This window comes from Protobothrops mucrosquamatus, unplaced genomic scaffold (genome assembly GCF_001527695.2).
Source record: "Protobothrops mucrosquamatus isolate PMUCROS unplaced genomic scaffold, P.Mucros_1.0 scaffold_69, whole genome shotgun sequence".
Classification (NCBI taxonomy): domain Eukaryota; kingdom Metazoa; phylum Chordata; class Lepidosauria; order Squamata; family Viperidae; genus Protobothrops; species Protobothrops mucrosquamatus.
This window is the reverse complement of record NW_015386145.1, coordinates 695,409-717,950: the sequence shown is the minus strand read 5'-3', so window position 1 is coordinate 717,950 and position 22,542 is coordinate 695,409. Positions and strand designations below refer to the sequence as shown.

Here is a 22,542-nt window from a genome sequence, read left to right as displayed (position 1 = left end):
TCTTACCATGTATGGTTCTTTGCATATTAAGTAGAATAGAAATATGCACACAATATTTATTTTGTCTTGTTATTAAGGCACAATATTTAGTCTTGCTATTTTTCTTTCTTTTCATAGCAACAGATTTGGTACTAAGGAAAGTGATAAACTTTTCTGATTGTACAGTTTGTCTAGACAAAAGGAATGCTAGTGGCAAAATTGAATTTTATCAAGATCCTCTGCTATACAAGTGTTCATTTAGAACTCGCTTGCACTTCACTTATGATAATCTTAATTCTAAGATGCCATCCATTATTAAAGTAAGTAGATTTCTTGATAATTGGGTCTTATATTCTTGAAAAGCCCAAAATAGATAACTGAAGTTTTTTGAGATACACTTATGCTGAAACAAAAAAATAAATAAATATGAGAATTGTGTTCTGACCCACGACCAGAACTTAAGTTTCAGGAATTTCTGTGTTAAGTATTAACTTCATCCATGTTGTACAGTGATGTTAGTCTATGACATTCTGGACACTTTATTTCTTTCTTGATATTTTGCATGACTATAGTTAATAGAAAAAATATAAAGAAAAAAAATCATATAGTTTGGAGTTCGGAATATTTGTTATGAAGTATTTTATTCTAATCTTATTTCAAGGTGACATATCTTAATATGTATCTTGGAACCAGCATCATCAGCTGAATCCAACAGTCAATAGCAGCATATATTTTTGAAAATTTATCCTATTTCTAATATAAAACTGAGGAAGCTCCGTAACTTTATCTATGTTGAAGTTGTTTCCAGATGTGGGCTTGTGTGTTGTAATTCATCTATCCCTATGTGCAGCTAATTTTACTAGTATTATTGATGCCACATGCTGTAATAAGCAGTTGTTTTGTGCATAATTTATCCAGTAGCATGTGGTTTCAGTCTTCTAATGCAGGCTACCAATTCAACATAAGGGACATTTAAAGCTGTTCAGTGTAACTTCAATTTATTAGCTATAACAAATTTCAAACAGGTTTGACTGTAGAACTGAAGATTAATATTCAGAAATATTGGATCACTCTCAACAAATTATTTTTTTTAGGTAATGGCCATTTTCTGTGGAATTCTGAGCTTTATTCTCTCAAATAGCTTTTCCAACTTAGAATGTGTACTTTATTATCCAAAATCCTTCAGAACAAGTTATTAAAGGTATTGGTTAGATCATGGACTTTAATTTTTTTTTTGAGCTCGTGCTAGCTTTAACTATTCTCTATTAGAACTATTAAAGAGAAAGTATTTTTTTCAGAATTGTATCTGTTATATCTATTTTAATGAAAATAAAAGTTTATATTTGTTTGTTTCTGAAGTTGTTTTGTATGAGAAGATAGAGACAACCCCAGGTGCTTCTTAAGCACGAGCTTTGGAATCTGATTGTTTTATTATGTGCTTTTCTCTGTACTTGCAGGTTCATACTTTAGTTGAAAGTCTGAAGCTTTCTATTACTGATCAACAGCTTCCTATGTTTATCCGTATAATGCAACTTGTAATATCACTGTATTATGGAGAAATTGGTAACTTTAAAGATGGAGAAAGTGAAGACCCTATTTGTCACACCAAGGATATCTTGGGTAATATCTCAGGTAATAAAAAAAGAATCTGACTTTGAAACAGGCTGTTCATTTTTATAAAACTCCAAAGAGCCTATTTTTTAGGATGGACTGTCCCATAACTGAATGTTTTGTAACATTGTTATTTATTAGGATTTAAATATTAAGCAATAACTTGACATGATTTATAGAAAAATCTATTTCATGATGTCTTGCACAGAAATATTTTTATTGAAAGCAATTTTATCTTTCAAAAGCAAGTAGTAGAAATGCATTTTTATGTGATGGGCATCTTGTTCAAGAAACATGAATGAGTCCATGAATGTATTTAAAACTGAATTGCTACCTTGTTGAGTCCTGCAGAGATCTGGTTCAAAGAGTCACACTAATATTTTATAATAAGATACAAAAAAGAGTATGTAGAATAAATCTATTGGGATGATTTAGATTTTCCTATTATATAATTCAGTAATAATCAGTTGAGAAGAAATTACCTTAAATTATATTTACTATTATATTTGGTAGCTTTGTTTAATGTTGTTAGTATTAATAGAATTTCCTTTTTAATCTGAACACACAGATTGCTTATTTTATTTCCCAATCATATGTAATGATGCAAAAGGTGATGTGAAATCATAGTAACATTAGCAACTTGCTGTAACTAGCCATCTCTGAGGGGTCCTTGGTGCTGTCTGAGTTTGTTTGTTTTCTTGCAGGCGCTTCAGTACCCAGTATCCTAGCACTGATGATGTTTCCTAGTTTGGTTAATGTAATGTCTGCGAGAAAACAAGCAAGCTCAGAGAGCACCAAGGACCCCTCATTTCAACCCTGGGCTATAAATATTTTCCTTTATTGCTAATCATCTCTTAATGAAAAGGAGATAAATACATACATTATGTGTAGATTAGATTAGATTATTTTTGTTGATATTTATGTATATGTTTATGATTAAAATCAGCTTTCTTCAATAATAAAAAAATCCATTTTATCATTTATTTGGTGTTTGTTACAGTACTGCCTGTGGCCAATGATTGAGTAGTATTAGGGTCCTGACAACCCAGTAGTTAAGGCATCAGGCTAGAAAACAGGAGATTGTGAATTCTAGTTCTATCTTGAATACAAACGCAGCTGGGTGGTCTTAGGCCAGTCATTTTTCTCAGTCTTAGGGAGGAGTCAGTGGCACATCACTTCTGAAAAACTTGCCAAGAAAGCTGCAGGGACTTGTCTCTGAGAATCGGACATGATTAAATGAAAACAAAAACAAAATATTGCACTTGTCTTTCTGCTATTTTAAAGTGATCACAATGTAATCTTTTTACATATCTGAATTTACTTAATTTATTTAGAGAACTCTTGATAACTTGCAAGGCATATAAAAACATTAACATAGAATTAAAATTATATTTTATTATGAAAATAAAAATTAAAATACTGACATTAGAAGGGCTGTGAAAATAAATGTTCTAAACTGTGGCAAGTTATTCCATAATATGGCTTACCACAACAAGGAGATGATTGTGTCCAATATATTCATGCTGGCGCCTACAAGAATTGCACCCAAGTATAGAGTAGACAGTTTGGGAATAGAAAGACCTTAAAGTAAGTCAGGCTTAAGGCTTTGTGTGAACATCTTGAATTAGGCTTGGAAGACAACTAATAGCTAATGAAACTTCTTTATTTATTTAAAATATTGTTACGTCTTCACAATTAAGAGTCTTGGCAATACACAGCACAGTCCTAATTCACATCTTTACAATTATACCACATTAGTATAAGTTTATGTCTAGAACTAGGATATCAGAAAATGTATAGATATTAAGGGGTTTTGGAACATAGGATGTAGTTATGAATGTCATTTGTTTTGTTCTTGTATTTAATGTTTCTATATTCTGAAAAACAATATATTTGCCAAATTAAAACAGATAAATCTATCCATTTAAATTGATATATAATTTTAATACAACGTTTTAATAAATTTTGTTTGACATTGTTTTTATTTTCATTTAATGTGTTCTCTGCCTAGAGTCACTTGTTATGATGGACAGCTAAATAAATGGATTTAATAAATAAATACTGTTTTCTTTTGAAAAGACTTTAATATGTATAGTCTATTCTGTAAATTTAGGTAGGAGTACATTCTGTGACTTTTGAATGTTGTAGATTCAACTGCTAATTTGTTTAAACTGGATACTACAAACTTATTTCTGTAATATTTCATTATTCTGGTAAGGATACTGAGTGGTGGGTTGTTTTTCTCTACCATGTATAAATTGTCCTATACCTGCTTGGCACCATTGAAATATGTAGGACTAATTCTCATAATCTCTTAGAGAATGGATGAACCATATTTAAGTATTATCAAGTTGGAGAAAGATGGGCTGATTCTTTCAGGAGATGGACTTGTTAGAGATTAACTTTTGCGCATCTGTGATAGATGTAGAAAAAGATATTTACAATTTAATTCAGATGACTACGTGTACCTATATTACAAATTGATTCTTAAAATATTGGATAATTTGAGAGTAGAGAAAGACTGATTTTTTTAGGTTAGATAACATCAATATAACATTAAAATGAATATGGGTTGAACAGAGACAATATAATCAAACGGACAAGTATATCTGAGAAATACTATTTAAGTATCTATGCAGAAAGGTTACTAATGTCTGGGTTTGGTGATCTTATTTTTTTTAAATCTTGATTTTTAAAAATATAATCATAGATAGGTAATCACAAAAGAGCATTTTAGAGTTCAGTGCAGTGTGAATAGGTGTCAAATTATGCCATTTGGGCCCTTTAAAAGTAACACTTTTATGCAAATATCTGAGTCTATTTACAGTGAAAGTGAAACTTATTTCATTGAGTAGCCAAGTTTAACCACTTTAGCTGTTGTGTGGCTTTCATTAAATTACTGTAGGAAGCAGAGTTGTTTTGGCTTTATTGTACTGATTTGGAGGAAGAGAATGATAAACTCTGTGTTGGGTCCATGTGGATTTGTTTCCATTATTTTTATTGGATTTATATGACAGCCTCAGAACATACCACCTACAAAGCTATCCGGTGTTTCTTCTATTATTTAAATGAAAAACTAAACATAAGTGCCCCATTTCTTTAATAAGGAAGTTTATTATAATAACACACACACACACACACACACACAAAACTGTTTCTCATTTAGCCCTTTGTGTTATTTCACTTTATAATGAACTTCTCATATTTGGAAAAACAGTGTGGAGGACTGACATTGAAAGATTGCAGTGATATATTCTTGCCTAATTCTAATAATATAGAGTAGTAGTGAGCACAGTTAAATACGAGTTTATAAAATGGGCTTGATCACATATAAAATCCATTTACCCTGTATCGCAAAACATTATACTCTCTATAGAAATCATTTACTTTTCCTTACTGGTCATTCATTTTTGTATTCAGTTCATATTCACATATATTTGTTCTTGACCATACTCTGCTTTTCCACATATACTTCTTCAGTACTCCATGACTACTACATTTAACGTTTACGTTTCTCTTATATCAAACTTTTTCTTCCATGTAAGGCTGCTTTGAAAGACACCCAGAAACTGCAGTTGGTACAGCATGCAGTGAGTGTGAATGCTTGTGTATTATCAAGCATTCATCACCCTTAGCATATTGTACTTGTATTGAGAGGCAAAGACATTGGGTGTTTTTAATATTTTATGATTCTGTATTATGTGGTAAACTGGGAGTCTTGACAATATGGCAGTATACAAAGATAGATAAATAGTCAGTCAGTATAAGTACACAGGAATTTGGACATCTTATGGAAAAAAAACTTATTCCTTACAAGAGAGGTTTAGCTGTAAATACTTTAAATAACCAAGGTGCATACTAAATAAATACATAAAGTGACTCATTTATTTTCATACTTGTTTCATTTTCATTACATACTTTTATTCATTCATTTACTCATTCATTCATTCACTTACTTACAGGACTGATATGGCTGTCTGTCTTATATAATGACTCTAGATGGCTCAGAACAATCCATAAAAACATGCTAAGTTCTAAGCTCCCATCAGGTATCACATTTAATAACCAGCTTCATATTTGCACAAAAGATTCTGTAATTCAAGTATTCGCTTTATGGTAGGATATCTCTGAATTAAGTAATATACCATCCCTTTCTCATTTTCATACATTTCTCAGTGATTTGCTGAAGAGCAAAAATCTGGTTTGCACATCTCCCCTGGAGCAAAAAGTTGAAGTGTGCTTTTCATATTTTGCCCATTGTCACTTCAATTCTGTCAAGTATCTTCCTAGATATATTTAACAAACTAATTCCAAATAAATTTTGCACTTATTCTTTCTACTCTTCCTTTGTGTAAGAAAATATTATTGCTACTCTTCTAATTGTCTAGCCCAGAGCCAATCTTCATGCCATGTTAAGCAAGTTTCATGACCACTTCATAAATAAACTAAATTCATATTATAACATTTCTCCAATTACACTATCCCCACATGCTGCCCTACTGTTTTTGAACATTCTGGCAATATTTAGGCATTCCTTTTCATCATTTTTCCTCAAATAAATGCTAACATTTATAGCATTTGTTTCGATTCCACTTTGTTGTATTTAATTTTATTTACAATATTTATGATTCACCCGAATCTACAATTACTCTGGGTACGCGTACAAATAAATTATATGCAGCCAATAAAATAAAAGAAACAATTATGTAATTATAGCAAACCATAATAAACCAGAACCCAAGACCTACTGAAGCAACACTTGCTTTCTAAATGCAAGCAGGCTAAGAGTCCTGTGACCTTCTAAGGAGAGGGCATTCTAGAGATGATATTATCATTCTGATGTAAATCTCTAAAATATGTCTTCCAATGCCTCCTCACTTCAATTTCATCTCAAATAATTTCACTTTTTTAATCTACTCACTCATACCCATACATCCCCAGAACAACCTAGACAACCATATATCCTTTTTGTAATTTATAATTCAAGTCCTGCTTTTTAATATCTCATAGAGGACACTATGATGGCTGATAGATAACTATTACATGGTATTGTTGTTGTTAGCATATGGCATTGTTACATTAGCCAGGAGACTACAGAGTAGTCTATTGCAGAGTAGTAGATCGGCTCCCAAAATTATCAGCTCTATTGTAAGAAATGCTCGCATGCTTTCCAAGGTGCGCCACAGAAGGGTGAGCTGGCTTTGCACCAGAAAGAAAGACGAGTGGCTCTTTCTGTAGCATCATCTAAAGCCCCCTTCCTCCCCAGAGCTGCCTTGCGAATGGGCGTTGCAACCGGGAAGGTTCAAAGCTGGCAGGAATCTGATTGCCTGCACAGAGCACCCACTTGTCTTCCCACCAAAGTGGTACCTATTTATCTATCCACATAGTACATGCTTGGGCCCATCACTCTCTCTCAGTCCAACTCACCTCACAGGCTTGTTGTGGAGGAAATAGGAGGAGGTAGGGGTATTAGGTATGTTTGCCAGCTTGAGTTCTTTATCAAAATAATAAAAATGGTGATTTTAAAAATATAAAAAAAGACTTTCTTATTTTGTAGCCATATAGAAAAGGTATAGACTAGGTTATGAGCCTTAGACATGTCTTAGCTATACACAACATATCTTGCTTATAGTAAATATAGTACAGTCCAGATTGGGCCAATATACTCAAGCGCAACCAAAGTCTTAGTTTACTCCTTGCAGTCCACCTTACATAAAATATCTGAACTAAAGTCTACTTTCTTAGCCAGTCAAAATCACACCAACAAGGAGATAAATGCAATATACTGACACATATTCATATATGTGTCAGTTATAATGTATTATAACTTAAGCGATGTATTGATTTAACTCTATTCAAGCATATTGGGGACATAGGAGTGAATGTGGCTACAAAACACCCCATTTGGTAATGGGACTTTAAAATAGTTCCAATTTACAGTATATCAAATGAAAATACAGAAAAATAGTGGGATGATTTTTGTTTTAGGAAATTGGAAACTTGGAAAAGCTTTGTAAATTCCTAGCAAAAGAAGATTCCTAGCAGGAATCTCCTTAAGAATCCTTTCCATTGCAATGAAGTTTTAAAATAGCTTCTACTTTAGAATAATTTTTTCAACGCTTCAGCATACAGTACAAGTGTTTCATATTTTCTTTAAGTTAGACAGTAAGGTTGGAAAAAAAAGTGGGAGGTTTGGGGGGGGATTTCTTTTTCAAACTAATCATGGCCCAATTTGCCAGTTTACAATGGCGATATTAGTATTACTATCTGCAAGCTCACTATTCCTGGTTTAAATAAGTAGATTGGCTCTACGTCCTAATCTTTGTGCCAATTCAAATTCTTATCTTTAATTTAAACAAGTATATTTTTTTCCCTTAAAAATATGGCTTTATAATAGATTTTTAAATTTAAATTGATGTTGCTCATATAACAAGTGTTATATATGAGCAACAAAAGCCATAAAAATTCTAAAAAGAATATATAAATACATATTTTAAGTATATAAAATACAATCCTTAATTGTACAATGCATTTGGAAATGGATATTTTATGAATATGTTCAGAGTAACACACAACAAAATTAGATCTTCTCTTTATGTTAATTATGACAAGACATTTAATGTTTTCAGGCAGAAAAATGTTCTTTTCTTCTACAGAGGTAAATATGAATACAAAAATTCAATTTTTGGTGGCTAAAATTGCATTGTTAGCTAGCTCTGTTTCTTTATGTTTTCAGGTGCAGAAGATGAAATAGGCAAAGACATTTCTCCAGAATTTTATATTCCACAAGATGATGATCAACAGCAAGGGTGGGTGTCGTGGGCCTGGTCCTTTGTACCTGCTATTGTGGGCACTGATAATGAAGACAGTGATGATGTTGGCGTGGAGGACGGAACGATGAATCAACAGAAAAGTCCAATCATTAAGGATCCCATTGTTTCCATAGGATTTTATTGCACAAAGGCAACAATCACTTTCAAAGCAAGTATTTTATTTTTAATACAAGTATATTTTCAGCTGTATTTAATTGAGTGATTAGTCAAGCGTACTTGCTACAAACAGTATTGTCCAAATTCTAATACTGGGAGAAAATGTATATAAAATGTATTTTTAGGTAAAATACTATAGCAACAACAACAACAACAGTAACAATCCTTCTATAGTACATACAGCATGCATCCTGTATCCATCCATTCAAATTTAACTCTATGGAATTCATTGAGAGATACTCCTGTGTAAGTAAATAGTACTGAATCCTTAGTATGTGATTTTTGTTTCAACTGAAGAGAGTATATGTAGCTTAGGATTGAATTGTGGGGTTCTTGATGCTCTCTGAATTTGGTTGTTGTAGTTGTTAGGCCAGGACAGTGCAGTCACATTGTCGTCAGGTGAGGAAGTCATACTTCTGCCCTCTTCATCTCTCCCAACCTGCCTATCTCCTCCTATCCTACCCTGCTGCCCTCTACTACCCATACGTGACTTTCACCATGTTTTTCACTCTGCTGCTGGCTCAATATTCAGGTGCTGGGTGAGGATGCAGCCCTGGGTTGTGTGCAGTGAATGTTACGGGGCTGTAGAACCTCACCTGCCAAAAGGAGCTTGCCAGGCTGGCCGAAGAGGAGGCAGCAGGATAAGGAGGGGTGCAACAGTGTCCACCCTCATAAAATTTGATAAGTTTCATTGCACAAACCTATAACAAAGACCCCAAACAACTGAAAAATAATAAATGAAGAAAGGAGTGTAAGCACCTTGAGATGGGGAGGGGGGGAGAAGAGCTTTAATTCTCTATAGTTTTAGTTAATTATTTATTGCTTCCTGAACATTTATGGCATTACACATGATTCTTTGTTTTCTCTGTCAGTAATCCTCTGATAGAATTAGTCTAATAGTCCCAAATTATCCATTAAATCTCACTGCTAAATGAAGATCTGACCTAGGCTTTCTTGGTACAAAATTGTTACTACTGTATTTGATTGATAACATCTATGTTATCAATTATTTTCTCTGTTACAAAATAAAAATCACAGAGTTCTTAGTGGTCTTTGAGGTTAGTTGTTTGCTTGCAAGCATTTCATTTCCCAACTAGGTAACATCATCAATGCCTAACATTATCATAGTTCAGGTATCATCATAAGTGAGCATGGATGATACTACCTAGTTAGGTAATGAAACATTGGCAAGCAAACTGTCATCTGGTGAGGCAGAAGAGATATGTCTCCGAGGGTGAAGGTGGAGACTGTGTGAGAGGTGTTGTTTGGAATGGTAGCAGAACTGGAAGAAGCCTAGAGATTCTCAGATGCGCAGTGTGCAATATGCAGCTTGTGTTGGAACACTCCTGGAAAACCAGACAGCAGGCTTCAGCAAGGAATGAAGGCGAGCCCAGCACTAAGAGTTAACCAGTGGTAAGATGGGCTGCCAATAAACTTTACAAACAAACAAATAAATAAACTTACCCACAGACCCTTTGTTTGCTTTTGCCCCAGTCTTCTTCTTGCAAAGCCTCACAAATGGCCAGTAGCTTCCAATGTGCACTGCACAGTGTGTGTCAGAAGTGTCCCAGGAAAACTGATCAGCGGGGCTTCAGCAAGGAGTAGAGATGAGACCAGCTCTGGCAGAACTTACCCACAGGTCCCCTACTTGCTCTCAGCCAGCTTTCCTCCTGCAAAGCCTCATGAATGGCCAGCAGCTTCCAAGGTGCTGAAGCCTACAGACCTTGCAGCTCCTTACACTTCTTCCAGTTCTGTCACCAACCCAGACGGTGCCTCCCAGCAACCTCCAGCTTTATCTCATGAACTTTCACCCTCTCCTACTTCACACAGCATTGCCTTTCACTCTCTTGCTAGTTACTCCCCAGCTAGGCCTGATGAAGCTGAAGCTCCCTTCATCAGGTAAGGCTCCATCATCCTGCTGTGTTCTCTGTGTGCATCTCAGGGCTGCACCCTCTTCAACTGCCTGGATCCTAGGTCAACATCAGGGAAGAAGAAAACAGTGAAGGTCAACTGGAGGCAGCAGCAGCAAGGGGATATCAGGGATATAGTGTGTGGTAGAGTGCAGGGCACTCAGAGGGGCAGAGATGGGGGGAAGAAGTGTGTGGGGAAGTGCTCCAGCAGTTGTAGGTGTGGGTTGACTGCCAAACTTCTGAATTCACGTAACCATGTGGGCGCTGCAATGGCTGTATCTTTGGGAACTGGGTGTAAGTCTTTCATTCCGTGCTGCTTTGACTTCAAACAGTCACTGAATGAATGATCATAAATAACTACAACTCCTTAAGATTGACCATTTTAGCAATTCTTGTACATTTCCCTGAATTAAAATAATTTTGTATCCAAAAATTGTTAATATACATTTCTACATTATAAATTGGAATATATAAGGATATTATGGTGGCATTTAGAAGGCAAACATTAGAATCTATTGTTCTGCTTGAATGCTAAAAATGTATGGAATTAATTTGTGGTTCATATTTTGGTCAGAAATAAGGTCAGGTTTCTGCATTAGCATTCTGAGTAGCTGATACTACTCCAGCTAAAAAAATCATACCAAATTAAATGTAGCATTTTCCTAATAATGTCAGAAATTGTTCTTGCAATGTTTGAGTTCTTTTAATCAATTAATTGCTTTTCCTCTACAATAATTGCATACAGCTGAAGATTTTTTCCTGTTTTACTTGAAAGTTTGCCTTATACAATTGTGCTTCAAAATGTCAACCATGTGTACACCCAGTCGGAAATGACAAAGTAATGAGAACTTCTAGAAATTTTGTTTTATGAGAAAATTAAAAGAAATTATTTTGGCAGTTAAAGATGAATAGAGTGCTAGGAACAGACAAAATATTAATCTACTATTTTAGTGAATAATGCTAACCTTTTTAACCAGTCTTTGAGTGTTTGTGTATGTGTAAACTTGAAGTATTTTCTTATGATTTAAAGTTCATAAGGGTCAACTGAATACTTCCATCTTTTAAATTGCTTCCCGTGTTATTGCAGTGTGCTTAATAACATTTGGTTATATTCATAAACTGTGTTACACCTGCACAGAGGGTAATTTATCTTTTTTCTTCATTGTTTATGATTGGAGAAAGTAAAAGTATTATGGAATTTTTTTTCAGTTGTAGCAGTATATAGGTCAAATTGATGTATTTATGTCCAAATTATTTTCTGTGTGGATAATGCGTCATAGCTCTTTTAGTGTACCTGTTTCCTATATTATCATATTCACCAGTACTAAAATCTGTCATCATTTTTTCTTATAGAATAACGAGATCTTGCATATATTTAATTCCAATGTTGACTAATGGTAAATTTTCTCATATTGTTACATAGCTCACTGAAATGCAAGCTGAAAGTAGTTATTACAGTCCACAGAAAGTAAAATCCAAAGAAATAATTTGCTGGCAACAAGAAGGAACTACAATTGAGGTAATTTTTCCATTACTTTTGTACAGTGTTAATTTATAGTAGAAATCTTGGCATCAGTAGTTTTTCATCAGTATTATTATTTTCAGCTGGCAGTTACAGTATTATTTTTATATTCCTCTCTTATTGGACAGTTGTACTTATTGAAAGAGATCCATTTTTAGATTATAGCTATACTTCAGAAATGAGTATTTTCATGTCTTGTCTATTACAAGAACTCTTTTATTTTATTTACTTTTTACTTAAGTACAGTGAGCCTACATATAAAATAATCCATAGAACTATTAATTTCACTGTAGTATCCAAGATTGTAAATTACACTGGGAAGTCAAAAACATTCTAGAAAAAGGCAGTGGCAAATCGCATATATTCTCTTTTCAAAAAAACTGAATAATTTTGTCTAATTTTCACCAGAAGTTGAACTCTTTGTGTGTCTTTATTTTCTTGTTTTATTTATAGATGCATAGCTAAATGCAGGATCCCACTCTAGTTTGAATATTAACCATTGCCCATTGTGTTTATACCACATTAATTTTTCTTCCCAGGCCCTTATGAGAGGAGAACCTTTCTTTAATTGCCAGATAGGATTTGTTGGTTGCCAAGCTCTTTGCCTTAAAGGAATTATGGGAGTCAAAGATTTTGAAGAGAACAAGAACAGAAGTGAATCAGTAAGTATAATTTATATTTTATTGGATTACAGACACGCTAATGTGTTAGAAAGCCTGGAAACAGTTTTAGAAATTTTTAGAAGATCCTGAATTAGATCCAAAGTGCCACGTCTCATTCTGAAAGTCAGAACAGGATTTAAGTAGTGTTTTTTAAGTAAGAAAAAGTAATTTTAAAACCTTTTTTTATTAGGGCCTCAGCGATTTAAGTATCAGTGAGAAAAAAAATCCCAATATTTGTATACATGTTCAGCTCATGAACACATCTGAAGTATTTTTTTAGGCAGGATAGTTTCAACTAAAGAGTTGATTACATGTTTGGAAAATCGCTGTATTTATCAATATCAGTGTTCATTTTGTTCTCTCTCTAGTCTGTATATACACACACACACCATAACGATTGGGTCTTGATAATTTTAAATCAAAATACTGAAATTATATAATTATTAAATGCTATTACAGTATTTTTTTTCATTAATGTGAATTTCTTATAGTAAAAGCTCTAGCTGAGTATTATCTGATTTAGGAGAGGGACAGTGGGAGAAGTCAAACAGGGAATTAGTCTGGAGTCCCTACATGGGCACAATAGGATAAAGTCTCCTTGAATGCTTCCTCCTTGAATGGCATTGAAGTTTATTTAGTCTCATCCAGCTACAGCATCAGTCTTAAGAAGATTCCTATGTATAGGCTTGAGCAAAAAAATTGCTAGTTGAACTCTTGAGGTGTGGATCTGGTTGTTTATGCCTGACATATATGAGATATCATATATAATAAAGCAACTCTATACTTATACCAAAATTAGGGCAGAGTTGGTTTAAATTGCTAATAATGAGGTTTGCATGCAAGTCTTAGTTGCTGCACAGTATTTTGTGGAAATCCTAGCAACTGTGAGATATTTGAGAAGATTTAAAAGAAAATACAGATACTCCTCAACTTATAATCACAATGGAGCCAGAATTTTGGCAATGAGTTGTTGCTGTCATATGTCAAGAGAGCAGATGACCAGACTTGATTATGGTCGTGTTTATGATGGTTGTAAAGCAAATCACTTAGTCATTAAATGAATCACATAGTTGTTAAATGAATCACATGGTCATTAAACAAATCCATTTTCCTGAATGGTGTTTTTTGACTGGAAATCAGCAAAAAATGTAGCAAATTGCTATCACATTATTGCAGAATGCTACAGCCAATTGTAAATGTGAACCAGTTGCCAAATCCTGAAATGTGATTATGTGACCACAGGGGGAATGGCAGTTATAACTTTGAGAATGGATCATAAGTAGCTTTCTAAAAGTCTGTTGTAACTTTGAATGGTCATTAAATGAATGGTCATAAGTCAAAGACTACCTGTAAAGATATCATGTATGTTGAATTAGCAACCCCATCGAAATTTACAATTGTCAAAGGTTAAATATTGATGTCGTAAAGGGATAAGTATGAAGACCTGGATAGTAATAGAAGATTAGAAACAAAGTGAGAGACTTAAATATAGAAAATGCTAGCTATAATTAACCTGCCCAAGAATATTACTGTTTTATATTAACTTCTGAATTTATAGCACCCTAGAAATTATGGGACTATTTCAGTTATTATATATTGGAGGCAATCTGCATTTGTGAAAAATAGGTTTATTTAAGTTCTATACTGTGATTTCTTTATTTTCTTACAGAGTTTAATTTTTCCCCCTTTTATATCAGGAAGCATGCTTTTTCCACTGTGGAGAAAATCTCAGTACAAAAGGAATGACATATCTTACCAATTCACTATTTGATTATAGAAGTCCTGAAAACAATGGTGTCCGTGCAGAATTTATTTTGGACGCAGCTGCTCATAAGGTCTTTTTCATTCCTAACTTGAATTTGCTTAATAGTCAGATCTTCTGTCTTTATATGGTTTATGTTTAGTAGATACAGTTATAAAATATGCATTTTCTTAAAATATTTTATTATTTGCTGGCTTTAATTTTTGTGCTAAGAAAGGTATATTTTATATCCAGAAACTGTTGGAATATGTATTTTTCCTTATCATTTAGAGACTAAAAATCAACATACTGTAAGGTGACCAAGTGTGTTACTTTTAATGGAGTAAATAAATAAATTAGCCCTTTTTATAGAATCTTTAGTAGGGACTAGGAAGAGCTTCAGTTTAAACAACTTTTTGTTACAAAATTATTGACTAATTGTGGGAAGGCTACTGTCTTGTAGCATAACTTTAAAGAAGATTTTGTGCTTATTAAAATAAGATAAATGTAGTACATTCCTTAAGTGATGCCAAAAACTATCAAGATGTGAATGTGATAAATTAAAGTTGGTATATCAATTAACCTTGTTAACTTTTGGTACTTAATTACCGTTCTTAAAGGGGAAAAGTTATTTGTCATCAGAATATTCAGAAGCAGTAAGCTAATTTTCTAACAGTGTTCACATTCGGATTCTTTAAAGCAACACAATCTGAATTCAATTGTCCAGAAATTGTCTTGCTTTTTCACAAGAACTTTTGAGATTCACCAATTATAGTGCAATGCATGACAACTAAAGTTGAGGTGGGGAGGTAGAAGAAACTTGATAACATTTTTGAGGCAGCATCTTCAGAGCTTAATTGCAATACAGTGGTACCTTGATATAGTCCAGGATATTTCTGGAAGACGCAATGAATACTAAAAACAACGAATACTTACCACGTGAGCCTTTAACAGTAACAAGTCACGAGACAAGATTTTTGCATCAAAAAGTGTTGAGTACCGAATTTGACGAATTTTGAAGCAGTTGAGTACCGAGGTACTTGGTAGACTCTTTCCTTCCTTTGTTTGTGAGAAGTCTCAGTTTATATGGTGAACTTTCTATCAATTCTCAGGCTGATCTGACTGATAAACTTACTTTGTTAAAGCTTAAAGCTTTCCTTTATTAGTAGTATATGGCTTCTCTTCAACTAATATCACCTTCCAAGTCTAATGACATAATTAGAATGTTATTTAAGGTTCATTGCTTCCTATAGACAATGAACAAACAATTCCTACTGAGTTCAAATAAACCTAATTGATTCAGGCTACATTTCCTAAATGTTTTGTAAATTGCAAATGTTAGATTTTTAGTCACCTGGTTTACTAGGAAGTGAGAGGTCAGATTGAGATAATTCACTCAATTTAGGATACTAATTAACTAGCTTCTGTTGGTAAAACTGAACAAAAGATCCAGAAGGCTTATAGATGCCCTTTTGTGTAGCCTGGTATGGAAGTTGCATTAGCTGTTTGAAGAATGAATTCTTTGACTAACCTCTGTCCTTTGTATTGATAAGCTTTACCATGTATTCATGCACAAACCCAAACAAGCATATATCTTTAGTACTTCTATATGGCTCTGATACCGTTGGGTTATAATCTCAAGATTCTTTCTTAAGAGAACATTAGTTGTATGTACTTTGCTTTGTTGGTAGGAGATGTACACAGAGATAACAGGAATGCAGCGGTTTGGGGCTTTCTACATGGATTATCTGTACACAATGGAGAGCACCAGTGGCAAAGGTACTTAATTTCTTTGTTTGCTTTCTCTTTGAATAACAGAAACAAAAGCTTATTCAGAGGCACCTGACAGTCCTTGACCGACTGTCCTTATTAGGCTTAACTTTTTAAAGCCTAACTTAAATCTGACCTGATTTCTTTAATGCCTGTTTGTCCATCATCCACCTCTTGTTTTTTGTTCAGAGATTTCAGAATAAAATAATGTGTATAAAAATATAGTGATATCCTATAACTTCTTAATTTAGACTGAGGAAACCTGGGTTCAGATCTCCACTTTGAGGAATGCTGAGTTATGAGAATAGCTTCCAGAGGCAAAGGAATACACAACAGCAGTATCGAGTGTTCAGCTTTCTGGTTATGTGAAAAACTAATTATTATAAATTACTTAAAAAATGGTAATTCAGCATGGGTAAAGTATTTCTAAAAAGGAGAATCCATCAAACACTGAGGCAATTTGTTTTGGGGAAACTATGTGTTAGGAACTGCTTTTTGATGTACTTTCCAGTTTAATCAAATCTATTTTACTTGTAGTTTTGAGCCCAGTGGAGAAACAGAACAAATTTGTTCACTGGCACTTACTCCCAGGTTACTTACATAAGATTGCATTGAATAAATAAGTCCACTCCTTATTCCCCATTGGCATTGATGAAATCACCATCAATCAGTTATAAAAGGCAGCTTTACTAGGAACAGCTCACATTCTACAACAATACCTTTAACACAAACAATATCTACCTATCCCAGATCTTGCAGAAGGACTCACTAAACTAAGTAGATAAAAATGTGAAATTCAGTCACATCTCCCTGACTGTATAATCAACACATTAACAAACAACTTTCTGCCTATTTTCCACAGAGCAACAATTTTAATATTAATAGTTACAAATGTTATCTAAATATTTGATTCATTGTGATGTACAATAAAAAGCTAAATGATAACAGTAATGTATCAATGGCATATAAATAATAATTCTTAACCTTAAGACATCCTTTTATAAATTGTGGCTTTAGTCTTTATAGCTTTGATCTGGTGACCTCACATTCTTTTGATCTACTTATAAATAAATATACGTTTCCTGAATAACTAAAAGACTGCATGTCTGTAGTTTTTTGTTGTTGTTTTGGTTTTTTTTGGAACAACTGACTTGCCATTAGCCTTCTTTCAAGATTGATTCCTTTTCATAGTGGTGTTGGCTACATTTAAGCTTGCAGAGCGCCATCTGTCCTCACCTCTTTCACCTTCCCCACTGTGAAGAAATATGGACCTGGCCTTGGAAACAGAGGCCAGGGGCCATTTTCATAAAAAAAATTATTCAGTCTCAAGATTAAAAAAACCTCACCAACACTGGCAGGGCAAGCTACTTTATATAAACAGGGGAAAAACTCCACACTTACTTGCACTGATGATGTTACCTAGTTGAATAATAGAAGGTCTGAAAGCAAACAGCCAAGCTCAGAGAGCACCAAGAACCCTGCAAATTCAAAATAACTTTACTTTGATTTTGTTTCATCTATAATGGGATTGACAGAAAGCCAGACTGGTTTCCAAATTTAGCTTTTTAACAATAAAGAGCGTAAGGATAAGTAACAAAAGAATCCCTGCTTGTCTGGTTCTTGACCTGCACTAACTTGAAGGTCTGACCCTCCCCATTCCTTTTTCATCTTATCAACCAGGATGACCTTTCCAGAAGCTGATACATCCATCAGCATTACTGTCAGGGTCATTGGGGTTACAGACTCCTTTCCTTGCACCTTGGGAGTAATCCCATGGATGGAGAAGGAGTAAGTTTACTAATTTTTCTAAAATGAAGATTCCAAAGGTATTAAAAGAATCATGACTTGGTGTTGAATATTTCATTTCTTTGAAAGTTCAATTAGGCATTGTTTGCATTTCAATTAGACATTGTTTGCATTGTTTGCACCTGCAGTGTGGAATACAACAGTAATATTTTCTGCTACAATGGTGAGTTATAATGCTACTTGTGGCTTCATGCCTCATTGCCTTTTGATTAGAGGCTGTGTGGGATATAAATGTTCCTCTCCCTGATCCTTTCCTGGTGTGGCTTTAAAAAGTTAGAAGCTTTTGCTTCATTATCATTTGTCTTTCATTTAGTGCATTATCTGAACTTGAAAATCTCTGATTGGTTGAAATAAACCAGTTTTAGATACTATATTTATGTATACATTAAACTGTAATCAGTTTTTTACGTCTGTGTCAGCAACATAATTCCTTTTCACACTTATGGGTCTCTTGATATTTTAATTTGGGTCACTTTTGGTGTTTTCAGAGAAAAAGAAGTCATAGCTGTAGTAGACTTGGAATAAAGCAAATACAGTTGAACTGGATCTGTGAAAAATATGCATGCAATACATGTATTTCTTGTGGATTTTTGCTGTATGCTTTGGGCACATTTTTTTGAGGGCAGGATGGAAATGAATTGCTTCCTAGAATCAGATATCTCCCTTATATTACCATTTGCCCACCCTTTCTCATAACTGTTACCAAAGTTATCTTGGTATAAGGAAATTGGGCTTCTCTGTGAAATATAGATGCAGTAAAGGTTATCTTTGAGATAAACATACTTAATTAAATCTGCCTAAAATACTATTTCTTTAGCTGAATTTAATTTTGGACAGGCCAGTTTCCTTGAGCTAACAGTGGGAAAAGGGAGCTTAAATGCCCTTCTGATTTGATTTATATGCTGTTCTGTTGTTTTCTGATAAAGTTTGAAACAAGCTAGGGATGCACAAAGTATTTTGTAAAATGATATAGAGAAATGTTTAATTACCACATCATGCCACTATTGTTTATATGAATTGACTATTTGCAAACCTCAAGATTCAGGGCAGCAGCTTCTTATCTTTACATGACTGGATCTTTAAAGAGAAAATAAGTGCTTTGGTATGTGTCATGTATCCATACATTGGTGCAAATGTATGATATTTGCTGTATAATAAAATACCTTCCCTAACATTTTCTTATTATATATTAATATATATATATATATAATATATTTTAGGGTCTGGAAATCAGCCAGATGTGACTTCTGTGAAGATTGAAGACTTCATTGGTGTTCAGGAGATGTCTACAAAAGGTCTTATTATAGGACCTCTCAGTCTTCGACTTGATAGCAGTGCAGTGCACAGAATTATAAAAATGATTGTTTGTGCTCTGGAACACGAATATGAGCCTTATAGCAAGTCTAAATTAGGTATGTTTTGTGAATTTTGAATTTTTAAGAACCAGGTATCTGAGATTTCATTGAAAAAATATTAAGGATAAAAATGCATGCCAGAGGGGAAGTTCTGTGAGATTTCAGCTGAGTGTTGCCTATTGTCTTACAGTTAGTCCATTTTATTATCTGCTTAAGGCAGTGGTGGCGAACCTATGGCACGCGTGCCAGAGGCGGCACTCTGTGGGCACACGTGCCGTTGCCCCAGCCTCGCCTTCCCCCCACGACCCCCTCCTTACCAGCAGCCCCCCTGGAGGAGAGTTGCCCCCAAGCGTGGCCCACACGGAGCAGTGCAGCCAAGGACATGGCAGCCAGGCAGCGTAGACAAGGCTCTGCCCTCATGCCCCATCCCGCACAGTTGATGCTGCGGGACGCGGGCAGAGGGCGTGGTCACCATGGCGCTGCTGGGCTGCCTGGGCGATCTGCGGCGGGCCCTGGAGACGGTGAGTGGCCTTGCGGGCAGGTGGGGTGGGGGACGGGGTGGGGGCGGAGCAGGGTGGGGCCAGTTTTTGGGCACTCAGTCTCTAAAAGGTTCGCCATCACTGGCTTAAGGAATTCATTTGCTATGCCTTTTGGGAATTGAAAATGAGAAATATTATGATATATCGTAACACTATATATTACTTTAAAGTATACTTTAAAAATGGTAATTTTTTTAAAGATCCTGCATGGGAAACATGTCCAGTCAGATGTATCTTCAAAATTATTATTTAAATAAAGGCACGTCACATTACAAAGAATAAAAGAGTAGATTAAGGAAGGAGAGAAAAAAGGGAAGAATATACTTATAGTATTGCTAATTTCATAAATAGGGTACATTTAAATTATAATGAGACTTTCAGTCTTATTTTTCTGTTCATGGCATACAGTGTTTATTCATTTATTTAACAATATAGGTACATAAATACCTATATTGTAGTTCAGCATATGATACAATAAAAAGCAATTAAAATAATAAATATGATCAGACAAAGCTACTGTAGGAGATGACTAGGCTGAGCCTGAGGGTGGGGTCAAACACATCATCAATCTGTTGTCCCTATGCCCCTGAAAGAAAGTTAGTCCAGCCCCCTTAAAGTCAATTGACTCTTACCTGCCACCAATTTGCCTTGTCTGTTAATAGATCAGATTCTTGTATGGGCTGCATAACTCGCAGTGCTTTTGAATTCTTATCCTGGCTCTTGGTTTTTTGTGACTGAGAGCTGCAGGCTTGCTGAAATAATACTATTTTAATTGCTTTCCTGGATCTTGTGCCAGTGGTGGTGGTTATTCTCAACATACTTTTCCCAGATGTTGTAATCCAACAGATAAATACTATTTTGGCAATGTCTTTCCTCATATATCCCGGTGTGTGCCATTAACAGGTTTAAAGGTAAGGAACAGCACTTTGAGTTGGGCCAGGAAGTAATGCCAAGATTCAAAGCAGAGATTATTTATTCTGTACTAACTGGACAACCTTATCTGCATTCTACTTGTTGTGTGCGGTACTAGTTATAAAAGCGTCACATAGTGTGTGTTCTCGCACAGGGGTCCCCAACTCCCGGACCTATTTGGAACCAGGCCATGTGAGAGGAGGGCAAATGTACACGTGTGCGCATAGCTCTACTTGTACAAGTGGCGGGCTGGTGCACATGTGGTCAGCTTCACTTGTGTAAGCATTGGGACGGCGCACACGCACATGCACGCTGGCCCATGCTTGTGTGGGTGGAGCTGCACTCGCACACACGTGCACACTATCCCACCAGTCATGCGGCCTAGTTCCCCTCTCTCCCCCCCTGCCAGGCTATCAAGCCGCAAAGGTTGGAGACCCCTGTTCTAACAGTCTCATTGCATGATTGTGTAATTGTTGCCTGTTGTTAACCTGGTTAACTGGAGCACCAGCCAAAGTTGGGCAAAGGCCTTCCTGGCTACAGCTTCCATCTGCTATTGTATAAGCATTCAAAGCAAGCGTAAATCATGATCTGACTTGTTATGTCTAAATTAAGACAAATTGATAAAATAAAATATTGATGATACTATAGACATTTATTTTGGTCATTATATTAAATTTAACCAACACTTATTATTATAGATTTTATAGAAGGAGCCAAAGTTTTGCCAAGCACAGAAGAAGCTACTGCCTTAGAGGAATATATTCCAACTCGGATCACAACCTTTTCAATTCTGAAATGCACTGTTACTGTTCCTATGGCTGAATTCAATTTGCTTGCCCATTTATTGCCTGTTATTATGGGTCAAAAGGTACTATAATTTTATGACCTATTTATAATTAACATCCATGCTTTTGGGCAAATATTATTTTTATGTAGTCTAACATAGTTTATCTATATGCTAAATTTATAATAAAATAGATGATTTTGAGTTATAGATATAAACTATATTTGGAATTATATAGTTTAAAACTTCCAAGTTTTAAATGTAACTTTGTCTGTGTATTTTGTATCCTATATCATGAAGAGTTCAAGCAACTTCCTAACTACAACGAATCTTCAGTTGCTACGGCCTCTGCCTTGTATCCGAATATTGGTAGATAAAATGATCCTGGAACATTCAGTGCCAATGTATGCTGATCAACTTGTGCAATATGTCAGCAGCCTTAATCAGCCATCTGATAATTTACTTCACTATTGCTATATGCACTGCTATCTTAAGGTATCTTTTATTCTTTTTTCTTTTCAGTAAATAATGTAGGACATCCCACTAGTATCTACTTAGTAACATAATAGCAACATATAACTGTTTATCATATAATGGACCATTGGTTCCAAGATACAGTAAATCATGCTATCTTAGTGTTCATTTTGTTCCTTGCATGATTTTTATGCTTAGACTTTCTAAAATACGCAGAAAAGCAAGAATCGCATTGTGTTGAAATGAAAAAAGTACGCTAATGAAAAAAGTCCCAAATATTTATATTTTGTTATTGACTATGTTATTTCTTTTTAAAGATATTTGGTTTTCAAGCGGGATTGACATCATTGGATATTAATGGATGTTATAGTTTACCAACTTCAGTAATTCCTCAATTCAGCACAGCTATATATGGCAAAATCCTTAAGCTACCTAATTACTGGTAAGCATTTCATAGTGTGTATATGTATAAATGTAATCTGTCAATA

General features: G+C 34.7%; 1 protein-coding gene across 1 annotated transcript in view; it reads left to right on the top strand.

The window, feature by feature from the left end:
- Positions 1–22,542, top strand: part of VPS13B (vacuolar protein sorting 13 homolog B) — a 310,137-nt gene that overhangs the window by 21,420 nt on the left and 266,175 nt on the right. Inside the window, exons 6-16 of the mRNA XM_015813428.1 lie at positions 118–299; positions 1,437–1,611; positions 8,327–8,571; positions 11,913–12,008; positions 12,551–12,673; positions 14,371–14,508; positions 16,106–16,193; positions 19,211–19,402; positions 21,495–21,664; positions 21,881–22,075; positions 22,372–22,496. Of these exons, the coding sequence (XP_015668914.1) occupies positions 118–299; positions 1,437–1,611; positions 8,327–8,571; positions 11,913–12,008; positions 12,551–12,673; positions 14,371–14,508; positions 16,106–16,193; positions 19,211–19,402; positions 21,495–21,664; positions 21,881–22,075; positions 22,372–22,496 (1,729 nt within the window). The remainder of the gene's footprint in view (positions 1–117; positions 300–1,436; positions 1,612–8,326; positions 8,572–11,912; positions 12,009–12,550; positions 12,674–14,370; positions 14,509–16,105; positions 16,194–19,210; positions 19,403–21,494; positions 21,665–21,880; positions 22,076–22,371; positions 22,497–22,542) is intronic.